The 15341-nt window shown below is 34.5% G+C and overlaps 1 protein-coding gene across 7 annotated transcripts in view; it reads right to left on the bottom strand.

Annotated features, from left to right (window-relative positions):
• Nucleotides 1-15341, bottom strand: part of BTBD10 (BTB domain containing 10) — a 75491-nt gene that overhangs the window by 47422 nt on the left and 12728 nt on the right. For 3 of the 7 annotated variants that reach the window (XM_012456621.2, XM_012456624.2, XM_064365159.1), the window contains exon 2: nucleotides 8699-8856. The exons of 1 other annotated variant lie outside the window; for it this stretch is intronic. In XM_012456621.2, the coding sequence (XP_012312044.1) occupies nucleotides 8699-8799 (101 nt within the window). In that variant the 5' untranslated portion in view covers nucleotides 8800-8856. Of the gene's footprint in view, nucleotides 1-3597; nucleotides 3971-8698; nucleotides 8857-15341 lie in introns of those variants that run through there. 3 more of the 7 variants (XM_012456620.2, XM_012456625.3, XM_064365160.1) reach the window with 3 other exon arrangements.

Genomic DNA, 15341 nt, shown 5'->3' with positions numbered 1-15341 from the left:
CCTCCATCCATTAGAATGCTAGTACTTTCTCCTGCTCCCCAACCAAAATGTCCCTAGACATTGCCAATGCCCACTAGAGGACATAATCACATGGGCTGAAAACAACCGCCTTAGTTCTACTTGCTGGGACCAAATAACACCACCACCACTTGGGCATTTACAACAATACTGAGCACCTTAATCCTCAAAACCATCCCCATTTTACAGCTAAGAAAATGGTAACTTAGCAGCTAAGAAAAGTGTCTGAAATCATATAGTTAATTAAGTGCTGGGTCTGAGATACGATTCAAGGGGTTCAATTTCAGGGTCCATGCTCCTATCTTCAAACAAGTCTGACACAAACCAAGTTTAATTACTTTTCAAAGGAAAAGTCTTAAAATATCTGAAGACAGCTCTTATTACAACATTCCTTAATATCCAACCAGAGCTGTCACAAGATTTCTCTCTTTCTTTTGAGACAGAGTCTCATTCTGTTGTCCAGGCTGCAGTGCAGTGACGTAATCTTTGCTCACTGAAACTTCTGCCTCCTGTGTTCAAGCAATTCTCGTGCCTCAGAGAACTGAGGCACGAGAATTGCTTGAACATAGCTGGGATTACAGGCGTGCACCAACATGCCTGGGTAATTTTTGTAATTTTAGTAGAGACGGAGTTTTGCCATGTTGCCCAGGCTGGTCGCAAACTCCTGGCCTCAAGCAATCTGCACGCCTCAGACTCTCCAAGTGCTGGGATTACAGGCATGAGCCATCACATCTGGCCCAAGATATCTCTTAAATTCTTAGTTCCTTAAACTGGCAACGTATCCAACTTTTTCACATCCTTCCTCCTGAATATACACAGAACTAAAAATAACAATACTTTGGTATTTAGCAGAGTTACTCTACTCTTCCATTAACTGAGATTTTTAAAGGGGTGGGGCGAGGAAGAAGATGGGAAGTCATATGATACTTTTGCCTTAACATCTAGTTTACTGCCAACAACCACCCTCAGGTCTTTTTCATGTGATGCTGTGGAGCCATGCTACTACCTTAATGTATCCTGGTGGTTTTTAGGCCTTACATATAAACTTCCAAAAAGCTCATCTAAACTTAGTACAACAACCCAGCCTCAAAAATTTTGGATCATTTAGTATATTATTTACTATCCTTCACTCCTCATTGTCACTGATAAATTTGGTAATTTGCTTTCTCCATATAAGCATTAAGACAAAGCAAAGAACAAAGCCACCTTTCAAGATCAATCAGTCTCTGGATGGGGTAAAGTCAGAACTGTGTTAATTAATTATCACAAACAGCTGGTAGCTAACTTATTGTTCCCCCACTTTACACTCAAGGATATCAAATGACTTTACCAAAAGCTAAGCTTAAGTCCAAATACATTACAGTGTCGCTGGTCTACTAACTGCATCAGAGAAAAATCTAAGTTGGTCTGACAATCTAATTTTAACAAACCTATTCCTAATCATTTTTAATCTGTTTTTCAAGTCAGTCATAAATGAGTCCTTTCCATTTTTAATTCCAAGATCTCCTACCTATTTCAAAATCAAGCCCAGAATCTCCCATCTTTTAGAAGTTCTTATATTCTTATAAAACCTTCAAAGATCACAAATAATACCAGTAATTTTAAGGTGTTGAATGCAGTTCCTTTTATAAGATGTTTTAAAATGACCAGAACACAATTCATTTAATTAGATGCATTCTTTACCTCTATACTCATATTGGCCTTTATGTCCTTCCTATCAATGTTTGTCTTATTTTTATTCTGTTAGAGGTCGTGGTGGTTTCCTCTTCCTCTTTGATAAAGGAACTTCAGGAGCTAAGGATTTTTTCCCCCTCATTGTCATGCATTATTATTATACTTTCCTTGATTATTTGTCTTACATGAAATGTAACATAAGGAACCTTTTCTGGTAGTCTTGGCATTTTTCTGAAGTCTCAGTTCATACAAGCTCTAGTTTTCCTGATTTTTAATTTATTTTTTATATTTTATGATGGTTATCTTAGCTATTTGCTTTGTTTTAAAAGTAATGTGCATGTCTTTAAAGAGTTCATTGTGTAATCACACTGAAGATCTTTCTCTGTCAAAAAAATAATCAAAATTATATTTTTACTTAACTCCTTTAGGCATTCTTTCTGTTTGGAGATATTTATGCTGTGAAATCATGCTGATCTTTTCTGTGATCAATTATCAGAAAAACTGAGATAAGTGAAGTAAATTACAAAATATATATGTACAAAACATTATGTAATCTTTTAAAATTATGCAACAGAAGATTACTTCATGACTAAAGGATGTTCATAATTAAATTTCTCTTTTTTAAGGGATAGGTTATATAACAGTACTACAGTAATGTCTTTTTAAGTGCATATATGTCATTTTATATTTTTATATATACACAGAAAAAAATAAGTTATATGCCAAAATATTTATTTTTCTTTCGATAGTAAAAAACCATATTTTCATTTTCTTCTATATGTTTTTCTGTGCTTACCAAATTTACCTAATGAATACATACCATTTTCACAGTAAGACAGCCACTATTATCTTAAAAGAATCAGCAGAACAGGGGAAAGTATTCTATAAAGTATAAGATTAAAAGGTCTAGCTTGAGATTCTGCTGTTATAACTCTATTTAATAAGCTTAGAGAAACATTTTTGGATTCAAAACCACAAAAAAAGTCAATACGAGATACCATGAACTGAACTATATAAATAAGTGATGGCCATTCAAACTTTTAGAAATTAAATGGGGAAATTATAAAAACTTCCCTACACTTCAAGGAAAGAATGTTATAAACTATTTAAATACATTAAAAACAAAGTAAATGTAAAATGCTATATATCCCAAAAGTCCATATAAAATGAAGGATCAGTAGGATAAGGGTAATAAAGACAGAAGAAAAAAAAATTTGTCAAAATGTTTTAAATTGTTGTAAAATTTCCTAATGAAGTGAGCAATATCACAATATTACCTGTTAAGATTTAAAAATCTCACAGGAAAAATCATTATCCTTATTTAGAAATTTTTGGGTGATTGAAAAATAATATTCACTAATCCACGAACTTACTCACTGCTTCAGTGGCAGTAGCTAGATCGCCTTCAGATTCTAGGTTCCCTGACTTGAAATAGTCATTTTAACCAATTAGAGCTCTATCATTTAAGTACATTGAGTTCTGTAAAATACTATATATAAATGGTTCAATTAATCCTTAATTCATCCAAATGTAAAAATATATTCAACTCCTTCTTTAGAAAATTATTTCAATTATTTCATTTATCTTGAATTTTATTTTCAAATACATCAAAAATATTATTTCAAAATTACTTTCCTTAAATAAATTTTTAATGATATTCATATAAAACGATACCAAACACAATGCATTCTCAAGTTACTTGAAATAAAACATAAAGCATCAAATCCACAAAAACATATTTATTTTAAGTAACTTGCCATTAAACTGAAAATCAGACATATGATCTTTTACATTTAGACATGTAAATGAAACAAAGGTCACACAAATCCCTCTCAATCTTTCTTTCAAATTCATATATGTAAATAATTATAACCCAGAGATATCATGTAATAAATGAATACACACCTTCCTTTAGTATATGCCAAGGTAGACACATAAAAACAAGAAAAAAAATTTGAAATCAGAGTATAAAGGGACTCTGCTCTTTCAAACAATGAAGCACTGAAAGCCAGGTCAGCATCCTTGGGCATTACTAGGAAACTTTAGCACATCTGATATTTCCATCATCTTCAAGATTCCTCTGAACAATCAGAAAATTCCCCAGTCTCCCCCTACCTCACCTGTCCATAGACTTCCTTTAGCTTCCTCCCTCTACTGTGTAATAATGCTGTTGCAGTATTTAGGCTTTAAATGTTCAGAGATACAACCCCCTCTACATATTAATTCAGTTTATTTTCTCACAGACACTGACTCAGCCGTGGGTTGTGCAGCACTGACGTTTCTAACAAAACAGCATCGTGTGAGCTGTGATCGTCCCATTTCTCCATCTCTGAGCAGTGATTGGATATTGTACTTGATAGACAGGCATAACAAAATGCAGGAGTTGAGGGCTTAGAGATATGTAGATATGTTGCCAAACGCCATCTGTAAAGCTAATTCTAGCTATGCCAGCTTGCCAGGGTTTAGAAAACTAGGATACAGCCAACTTTCCTTTTCCTTTCAATATTTTATTGTGTATCCATTCTCGGCAATACGGCTCTTTAAAATCAAAGAGAAAATATTATTTGTACTTAATTAAGAATGCACTCAAGAACTATTCTTTAAAGCAACCAAACTTTTGCATTTCTAAACTGCTGCTAGGGCTATGAAGTGACTTAAAACAGAAACTGGAACATTCAGACTTTATGCAGTCTCAGGAGAAACGAGCATGCGTACTTTCATGTGGGAATGAAACCCTGCAGCATAGTCTATACTGATTGCATGATGCATTTATCTTTAGTAACCTGAGCGGATGCAGATCTGAGTTTTATGTGGCCATATTCCACCCAATCCAAATATTTAAGAGCTTTTATAATCTATCTAGACATTTTAACCTCCTTATACAGAAAAAGTGCTTTTTTCTTTTTTAAACAGCAAAAAGTCCTCTAATTCATAGTTTAAAAAGCAGTTGCCACAAATTCAGGCCAAATATATTTCAACTGAAATGATCTTTAACATCTTCAGCAGGCTACCAAACTGTTCCATATAGGTGTCATACAAGTATGTAACTATACAACTCTCTATAAAACTATACAACTACTCACCCAGAAACAAGTTCAGCAACTTATAAACAAATAGAATTTTAAACCAATTCAGTAAATTGTAAGCAATTCAATCATATACACCCGCGGAGAGATCATAGGCACCCTAAAAGTCCATCCATGTTCACACTAGTTTAACTGTAAACAAATTTTTTAAAGAGATACATATATATCTACATTAAAAAGAAAGTTTAAAACAGAAAGCACTTTTTAATGCATGTTCCCAACACAAAAAAACATAAATATTTGAGATGATGGACATGCTAATTACTCTGATAGGATCACTATATGATATACGTATCATATTACTGGTACCCTATAAATATACACAATTATGTGCCAATTTTTTAATCTTTTGAAAAAAGAAAGAAAATGATCAGAAATAAAATGTAATAATTAAATGATTTTTAAAAGTACCTAAAGTTGTTTAGATAGAACAAACCATAGGCAATGTCCACAAACTCTCAAAACCTTAATGGTAAATACACATTAGATAGTAACTGTTGCTGTTACTTTTGTGAATCAAAAAATTTATTTTTATCCTAGCCAGCAAGGAAAAGTGGGGAAAAAAATCAAAAGTACAAGACTAGAAAAAGTCAGGCTATTCCAAAATATAAATAGAACAAAAGAAAACACAAATTTCAACAAGACAACATTTAGATTACCTGCAAAAACTAAAACAATACGGTATGCTTATTTCCTTAAATTAATAGATTTAAATCCCCAACTGTTCGAGGTGGCAATGCGCCCAGTTTAAAAACTGTATTTCTCAGTCTCCTTGATCCAGAGATGACCATGTAACATGATTCTAACCAATGACTGGTTTATAAGCAGGTATCTGCTAGAAGTTTCTGAGAAATTTAATTTCCTGATATAAATGAAGTCTTTTCCCATTGTCCCCTTTTTCCTTTTTGTTTAGAAAGTGAACATGATATCTGGAACTACAATATTCACTTTGTGATAATAAGGGGAAAGCCAAGAAAATAAGATATTTTTGACCCTAACATTAAACATGTATCTGCCATTGCCTATCTCTGGACTTCTTATATATAAGAAAAATAAACCCCTAACTTAAGCTAGTGTTTAGTCTGGTTTTCTTTTACTCAAACATCCCTAAATAAAATACACAATATTCAAAAAAATGAATGAGAGTAGGCAGAGGCATGATGAAACAAAATCAGCCATGAGTTGGTAACTTGAAGCTGGGTGATGAATAGCAGGAGTTCATTATATCCTTCTATTTTGCATGTATTTAAAATATATCATAATAAGTTATTTAAAATTCAAAAATAAAAACAATGAGAAACTTGTTTATAAATCCCAGCTCTGCTATTTACAAGTTGGATGGTCCTCGGCAAGTTTTCTAATTTCGTTTTTTTCATTTGCCAAATGGGAACAATAATACGATCGACAGAGCTCTACCTTCAGATCCAGTCAAGGTAATCTGAAGGTCCCTGCCAGAAAAGTCCTCCATCTACCTAATACTCTAATCATCCAGGATTAGCTCAAGTCTCATTTTCACCTACTCAAGCTGATGATTCTTTCTCTGAACTCTTACTTTACAACTCATTACCACAGTTTAAGTGCCTTACTGTCCTCTCATAGTTCCATATGTGGATACTAAAGCATTCTAAAACAGTACTGTGACACACTTTTGAATCGCTCCTGAACTGAGGGCAAGTTACTTGCTGTTACTTTTTAAAACCTCTCAGCCAATTAACTTACTATCAATTCAAAAAGAAACACTTTTTTAAAAGTCAAATCATACTTTTTAAGTGTCCTAAGTTATATGTTCCTAAGCATATAGGGACAGGAGGTCTCTAAAAGTTCTTCCTTGGGCAGATTTTCCATGAATGAGGCAAAAATAAACTCATTTAAAGGACTTCATAGTTTTTGCATTTAAAAAAAATCAATTCACTGGTATTTATTTTCTATTCTACGTTAATGTTGCTGCAGTCTACCTAAAAATAGCTCCAATTAAATGTGTTTGGTGGTGGTTATGTGCCTGTAGTCCTAGGTACTCCAGAGGCTGAGGACGGAGGACTGCTTAAGCCTGGGAAGCAGAGATTGCAGTGAGCTGAAATGATGCCACTGCACTCCAGCCTGGCCGACAGAGTGAGAACCCATTTCAAAAAATAAAAAAATAATAAAAACAGCACTAAAAAGTTACTGATGTTACAGCTATCAAGAAGAGCTTTGGTATTGATTATTGACAATGAAACAACAGTAATGAAAAATGTACTGTTCCTTTTTATACATTTTTCCCACTGTATGTAAGTAGCTTTTATAAAACAATGGTTTATTTTCTCCCTTGTCAGCTCTTCATTATATAATGAAGTATTGTACCTTAGCAGAAAAAATGCACAAAATATGATGAATACCATATAATTCACTTGAAAAGAATACACATATATATAGCATAGTATAAATACAGCCCCACATTTAATGTGATAAAACCAATAACTTTGTTTCTTTTTTTGAGACAGAGTCTTACTCTGTTACCCAGGCTAGAATGCAGTGGCATACTGAAACCTCCACCTCCCAGGTTCAAGCAATTCTCATGCCTCAGCCACCCAAGCAGTTGGAATTACAGATGCACACCACCATGCCCGGCTAATTTTTGTAATTTTAGTAGAGGTGGAGTTTTGCCATGTTGGCCAGGTTGGTCTCGAACTCCTGACCTCAGGTGATCTACCTGCCTTGGCCTCCCAAAGTGCTGGGATTACAGGCATGAGCACCTGGCAAAACCAATACCTCTTTAATCTAAATGACAAAATAATATCCGTAACATAGAGAAAAAGAAAAAAAGCCCTAGTTTGGACACACATGCATGCGCATGTGCGCACGCGCACGCACGCGCGCGCACACACACACACACACACACACAGAATGAACAAACATAAAAAACAAAAAAAAACACTAACACCATTTGTCAAGGACTTATCAATTATAAAAATGTCAACATTAACATTTTAGACCTCATCACATTAAAAGTCCACAATAAAGGTGAACATCTTATCAGGAGACTTAACAAGTACCAATCACTCATATTTTCTAGCTATAGCATAAAGTTTTAAAGTATTTGAACTATTTCTTTAAAATCACAAAAACTATTTCAGCATTACATTATGGCTTTTTTTTTTTCTAAAAAAGTTGGTATTTGCTATCAGTGGTCAGGAGAATTTTATATTCAAGTAAGTTAAATGTTCAATAATATCCCCTAAGTAATATTCATAGATTATGCTTTATGAAAACATGCTTACATACCTGTAATATATGAGGTATATGAGTTGTCAATTAACATCTTAAAATTTCAGATCACAAAGTGTATAAAATGAGGTATTCCTCATTAAGTTACACAGCAGAAAATGGAAGTTTTAAAAGTAATAGGTAGATGGGCTGAAACCTGAATTTTCTTTCATGCATCAAACTTTAAATAAGCCAGTAGTCATTCCAGAAAGATTAACTGTTCTCATTCATGAGAAGGATGACAAAGCAATATAAATTCAGATAGCTAAAAATGTATGAAGTAAACACTGACATAAATCTATATATTATCCTGTGTAAGGTACACATACAATGTATTCAGAGCACAAAATAAATTCCTATTAGAGAGTTTTAAATACAAATAACTAACCTGTCATGTCAGAGTTCCCAATTAAGTCAATTATATCATTTATTCATAGAGTCAACTAGGGTGATTTTTACCATCTTTAGAGTCAGATAGAAATATTCAAATACAAATATTAAAAAATTAAAAAGAAATGTTTCTCCAAAAGTTATCTATGGAGACATACAAACATTCATAATGTTATGTAAAACAGTCCCCATCCTATGACTGGACATGCTACAACCAAATACAGTAGTATTCTTTACAATCAGTTTTAGCAGAGCTTTCATATGTGAAATACATGTTTTCTACCTACCTTGAATGTTTATAAAGTTTACGAGGTCTACTATGCAATTTCCGATCCCAATTCTCTGGATCACTGGAGTTACCATCATAGGGATGAGGCCGTCCTGCCATCCCACTCCAAGGTTCCTCACACTACTGCTCTGAAAGCACACATGTAGCACCCATAACCTACATAAAAGAGCAGTGTTGACCTTTAAATCTATTGCATGAAGAATAAAATAGTCATTCCTGTATGAAGAATTGTACAGACTTGATATTACTGTGACATATTTTTAAAGTGATGAATAGATTATAAAATACTAATCATACAAATGCCACAAATCAGATTAAAATAAAAACCAGAAGTCTTTTTAGATACTTTTCATAAATCTGCTACCACTATGTAACAGTTGAATAATGTGCTGTTTATATTTAGTAAATATACTTAAACAACTACTGTATAAGTGCCTCATGTATCCAAACATCAATATGGTACCAAAAAGGGAAAACAATTCCACAGAATGATTCCTTTAGACAAAGTTTCACTTGGAACACATTTCCTAATTACTAAAAGTAAGATGCTTAGGAAAGCATCTAGTAAAACCAAATAACCAATGTTATTATTTCTTTAATGATTTTTTAAAATGAAGTTAAACACTGAATAGAAATTTAATTTTTACTCAAAAATAAATGTATGTAAATATTCTGATGTTATCTTACAGTGCAATTATCATAAAAATGTTTTATCAGTACAATTCATATACTTTATGCCTTTTCACATGTGAGGCTTGTAACTGCTATTTCTACTATAGTCAAACGAAATTATAAGAGAACTCACTTAACAATAGCTTAACAGAATATCTGAACTAAACACTTTAAAACCACATTCACCATCCAATTTAACCTTCATAATCACCTTGCAATGTAGGCATTATGATCCCCATATACAGAATAGAAAGCCTCAGAATTTTAGTAACTTTGCCAAAGGTCACAATGCTGGTAAATGGTGGAATTATAAAGAACAGTCATAATTCACTATATGAAATAAAATCTTGATCCTGAAAAATGCTCAGACTAGAGTATTTGTTTGGAAATATATGACTTGACTTTCAGAAATTGCAGACACCAAAAGACAAACCAAATAAACTTAAACAATTTAAACAAAACTATACACTTGGACTAGAACCCAAGTTTCCTGACACTCGCTCCTGCAATACCTTCTATGTACTTTTCCAAGCTGGGTTTGATGGTGGGAGGTGAAGTAGAGTTGTACATGAAAGTCAAAGGGAAATTCCAGAACTGGGAAAATACTATACTTTCCTGAGTTTTATGTAGTATTGCAGTACAATTTCACAAAGAATGCCAAAGATAAACTCATTAAAACTGTGTCCATATCAAAAATCAGTAGAAGATACATTTTCATTTTAGAGAAACCATTTTACTATTGCATAATTTTTTATCATAGTATCCTCTTTCTAAAAACAGTTGAAAATTTTACAATAAATGAACATTTCATATAATATATTTAAATAAGTAGGTAGGATCCATGAGTGAAATAAAAATAAAAGAAGAGGGGGAAAGGAAGAATTGCTGATTCAAATTCTTCCTTTGAATAAATGGCTGATTCAAATTCCTGAGCAAATGTCACATAGTTTATTTGCCAAATGCTCCTGGAAAAGGAAAACTATTTCCTACTTGTTATTTCCTTAAGAATGACTGTATCATAAATCAGGTTATTAGACGACCATAAAAACCATGAATTATTTTGAACATAAAAATGTCAATCTCATCTGAATTTTAGATTATAAAAATAAAAATGTATTCACTATTAAAAAAACTTTTAAAAATCTCAACTTTATATTATGACTAGTTATCTGTACTAAAGAGATGAGGTCAAAGAGAAGAAAATGGAGAGAATGAACAAATCAGAGAAACAAAGGAAAAAGTCAGAAAAAAAGCAGTCACCAAGAGATGCAAAAGGTATAAAGATAGTAGAAAGAAACAATGATGGAAAATAAAGATGGAGTGATTTGGCAGATTCTGTAGAATGAGATTTAGAACACTTTTTCCTTACTCTACATATCCTCAAGTATAAACTATTTCAGGGATTAACCTTTCTTTTCTTTTCTCTTTCTCTCTCTTCTCCTCCTCTTTTTCTCTCTTTTCCTTCCTCTCTTTCTTTGAACTCTAGGCCTCAAGCGATCTTCAGCCTTTCAAAATGGTGGGATTACAGGCATGAGCCTCCGTGCCCAGCCATTTCTTTCAAGACAGGGTCTCAATCTGCCACCCAGGCTAGAGTACAGTGGTGTCATCATAACTCACTGCAGTCTCCAACTCCTGGGCTCAAGTGATCCTCCCACTTCAGCCTCCAGAATAGCTTGGAATACAGACTAACGTATCTTTGAAGAGCATTTTATGTCTTCCTTATTCTTAATTATCAGATACTTTTCTGAAGAGGATAGCCACAGATATCCACTGAAGGAAGAACGATCCTAAACCATGGGTGGCAGTGATCAAAAACAAGGAATTGATAAGCAAGGCAAATTCAGATTCAGATTTTCTACCACTATTACACTGGATGGTAAACAGGTAGCAGGAAGGAAATACCCCTATGTTTTCTTAATCAATCTTATTTAAAGTAATTAGCATGTATTTCACAGCAACCCATGAGAAAGTAATTAATGTTCAGATGAAGTTGCTCTAATATCAGCTGAAAAATCATATTCACATTTCATTTGTCAGTAAAACTCAGGTATCACCACATGAAAGATTTTTCCCCAGCCCTCACTCTCAATAGTCATAGGGTTACAATCACACTAAAAAATAAGTGGAATTCAAGTTGAAATGTTTGGAAAAACTAAGCCTATCTTTGCCTACACAAACATAATGTCTTTTATGTTTGGTAAAAACACACAGAAATGCTAGTGATTTAAAATTTTATCAATAAGCTAAGTTATAACTGTAAAGGGTTAAAAGGCTGCTGGCACACATTATATACTACTTTGTAATACCTGATAATCTCTTCAGTTTTAACCATCCTCTGTGCCATACTCAGTGACATTATAATTTGTCTGATTTCATTCATTCATTCAAGCACTTATGAGCATTTGCAACAATATGCCAATATGCAAGATGCTGAAATAAGTTAGACATTATTCCTGTGCTCAAAAACTCAGCCTAGTAAGCGGAAAAAAGACTCCTCTCATGTTTCCCTATCCTGCATCTCTCTCCCACCTGTAGCACCTCTATTCAAGTTCTACTGTTGCCTTATCCTTCATCCTCATTAAATCTTGGGGCTCACTATGATTCCATCTTCCCTTTTCTCTACTTGCTGGGTTGAGTGAGACAGCAAACAAAACAGAAATGAGGAACAAACCCTTGAGAACATGAGAATTTATACACTACATAGAATCTATTTTGCATTATTACTATCTGAATTCTTTAATAGGCACCCCAACTTCAACCATCTCATCATCTTGGCTTCTCACATCAATTAATGTCACTTCTATTCACCAAGCTAAAAACTTTGAAGTCATTCTTGAGTTCTTTCTCATTTCCCCATATCAAGTCTACTTTATAATCTTCTTTTGACTCCTTCTCTCCCTTTCATTCATAAAAATGCTGCCTTTATTTAAGCCTTTATCATCTATCAGTAAAAATTTTGGCTGACCTTCTTACCACCATTCAGTTGCATACTGGCTCTGCTATAATCAGAACCGCCTTCCTAAAAACTGAATGGCTCCTCACTGCCTATATCTAAACTCCTTACTATAAGAAGGTCCTTCAGAATCTGGCACTTGAATCCCCAATTTCTAAAACTAAAGTTTATTGTTGTTAGGATCTTGTAATAATCAAAAAATAATTACCACACGACTCCAAACAAAGTTCCCAGAAAATATCACACTGTTCATTACTATGTTTAGGCATGATAGAAATAAATTTAAATTCAGAATAATCTAGAAATCACCTGTACAGAGGCTGGAAGCACTGGGCCTGTTGGCTAGGGGCAGGCATTCAGGAGACTGCCAAAAGTTGAGAAAAAGATGATGCAATTACTTTCCCTTCTCTGGGACATTCTGACTAAACAGGAGGTGGAGGCTGAGGGATAGACAAAATCTTCAAGACTATAGTAATAAAATAAAGAATTGCTCCTTGGGACACTATTTCCAGATAGTATCAATTAATGGTATTGATACACGGAAGAACAAAACAAAACAAAGACAATGCATAGTGTATGGAGACCACTTACTCTATTTTCACTACTTACTGATGCTTTAGGAAGTTTATATACTTTCTCCTATTTAAACCTTGAAACAACTCTATATTCTTACCCTATTTCATATATGAGGAAATCTAGAGATAATATTATAATCCCAGTCTTAACAAAAAGCCCACATTCTTTCCAATGTACCAAGCTAAGTATATAAAAATTGGTACCTTTCTCAAGTCCAATAGAGTTTAAAGGAAAAAAAAAATTGATACTTTCGCTTATTATCAACAGTGTTTCTTAAATCTCAGCCACCTTCTGGCTTTGTCCATCCTATTAAAATGTTACTCTTAGTCCATTTTCTGTTGCTATAACAGAATATCTAACACTGAATAGTTTATAATGAACAGGAATTATTTTAGCTCATGGTTCTGGAGACCGGAAAGTCCAAAAGCGTGTCACCAGCATGAGGCAAGCACCTTCATGCCGTGTCATCCATAACGGAAGGTAGAAGGGCAAGAGAACTTGGGCGAAAGAAAACACAAAGGGCTGGGCTCGCTTTTATAATAATCAGCTCTCTTGAAAACGAACCAACTCCTGAAATTAACTACATTAATCCATTTATAAGGGCTCCACCCTCACAATCCAATCAACATTTATTAGGCCCCTCCCAGCACTTTTACACTGGGGATAAAGTTTCCAACACATGGATTTTTGGGGACACAGTCAAACCATAGCATACTCTATATAATGTCATTACACAACATCTTTTCTGTTAATGTAAAATTACTTTTATCTCTCAAACTTGGCAGACAAAATATTTCATGTGCAGCCATTACTAGGAAGACCTGAAAGGTTAAAGAGGGAGAATAGTGAAGTGGATAGAATTACATAGTGATCCCAGAACTGGAAGACAAGGGTTGCCTTCAGCTACAAAAGTCCAAATATCCAAATATATGGATGGTAAAGACTGACCAGGAGGAAGCCAAGATGACACCTGAGCCAGCTAAATGTCCTAAAGTGACATTCTCTATGTGAAAATGACCAAAAAGAGGAGAGACAGCCCCAAAGAGCAAATGAATCACTTGATAGTGGCAGACTGAAGAGCAAACATCTGAATGTTCACAAAGTTAATTTTGCACTAACTACAAAGAAGGCCTTCAGAGGGGCCTACATGGAGGAAGAACTCTAAGGACCAGAAACTTAATGATCACTTGATGAACTTCTCTCCTTAGGAATAAAAGACAGACTGTATCACCAAAAAGACAGAAATCTATGACATGGATAGACCTACCAAGAAAATGTTTATAATTTCCTCATGATTGCTTATCTACTCTAAATTTTCCCATGGAGCGTAACATAAATTCAAAAATTAATTGACAAGGAACTGAACAGTCATCTTTAGCAACACAGAGAACTGGAAGAGAGACCTTGAGGGATAGCAAGCTACCACAGAAAATAATGTAGGACAAAGAAAAGGTGGAAGCAACTTTTAAAAGAAAAGGAGATCAGACACACGGAAAAAACTTCTTGCAAACACAGCCAGGTGAAGTGATTACGCACACCTCCAACAGACAGCAATTATTTAAATCTGGGTAAACTATAAAAAACAGCTATTTAAAAGCAGTGGAAATGTCCAAAAGCAGACAGCAGTGAATGAAGAGCTTACTCTTGAACAGCTACAACTAGAAGGAACGGAATCACGAGTTCAGTTCGAAGTTTTTTTGCTTAGCGGCCTCCCCATCCCTCACAAATATGGTGAAGGAAATCAGGCAGCCACACAGCTCAAAGTGTTAGAAAAAACCTCAGGGCTGAAATTTCAGGTAGACATAGTGGAAGTGAAAGAAATAAAGAAAGGTGAGGCCCAAAATCTGAGCATAAACTCTGCTCAAATCCCTGACTGAGCTAAATTACATATGTACGGGAGGTAGAGGAGAGACTCCAGGGAGCCTGACAAAAAAGCAGGCAGAGTACCAGAGGACTCCACCCTTGAAAGCTGCATGGTATGAGACATGATTTTGATTTTTTCTAAGCTAAACATATTCCCCAACTGTACACACCTCCAGCAGCAGAAATCTGAATCCCTCACTGGTTAGCGTATCAGAGGACAAAGACCACCACTAGCAGGTAAACTGGAGGTTAACAGGGAATTCCCAGAAGTAAAGAACCTACAGAGAGGGTGAATTCCAAAATGTGAATATAATCTCTGCCCAAATTCTTGGCTGACCACCAGATTACAGAGGTGCAGGAAAGCCTTACCTTTGCCCTGACCCCAAGGAAAACAAGCTGAAAAAGTAAGTAGTTAGTAGAAGTAAGTAATAAGCACAGACGGCAGCTGCTTGTATACTTCAGGGGAAACAAGTTTGCAATTTGAATCCTGGCAAGTTAACATTCTCTAAAACATAACAAAACAACAACAAATCCTCATAAAAATACTACAATGTCCAGGTTTCAACCAAAAGTTCTG

The sequence above is a fragment of the Aotus nancymaae genome, unplaced genomic scaffold (genome assembly GCF_030222135.1).
Source record: "Aotus nancymaae isolate 86718 unplaced genomic scaffold, 86718_ANA_hifiasm-v0.15.2.pri h1tg000059l, whole genome shotgun sequence".
Taxonomy (NCBI): domain Eukaryota; kingdom Metazoa; phylum Chordata; class Mammalia; order Primates; family Aotidae; genus Aotus; species Aotus nancymaae.
Note: the sequence above shows the minus strand (reverse complement) of the source record. Positions and strands in the feature narration are given on the sequence as shown.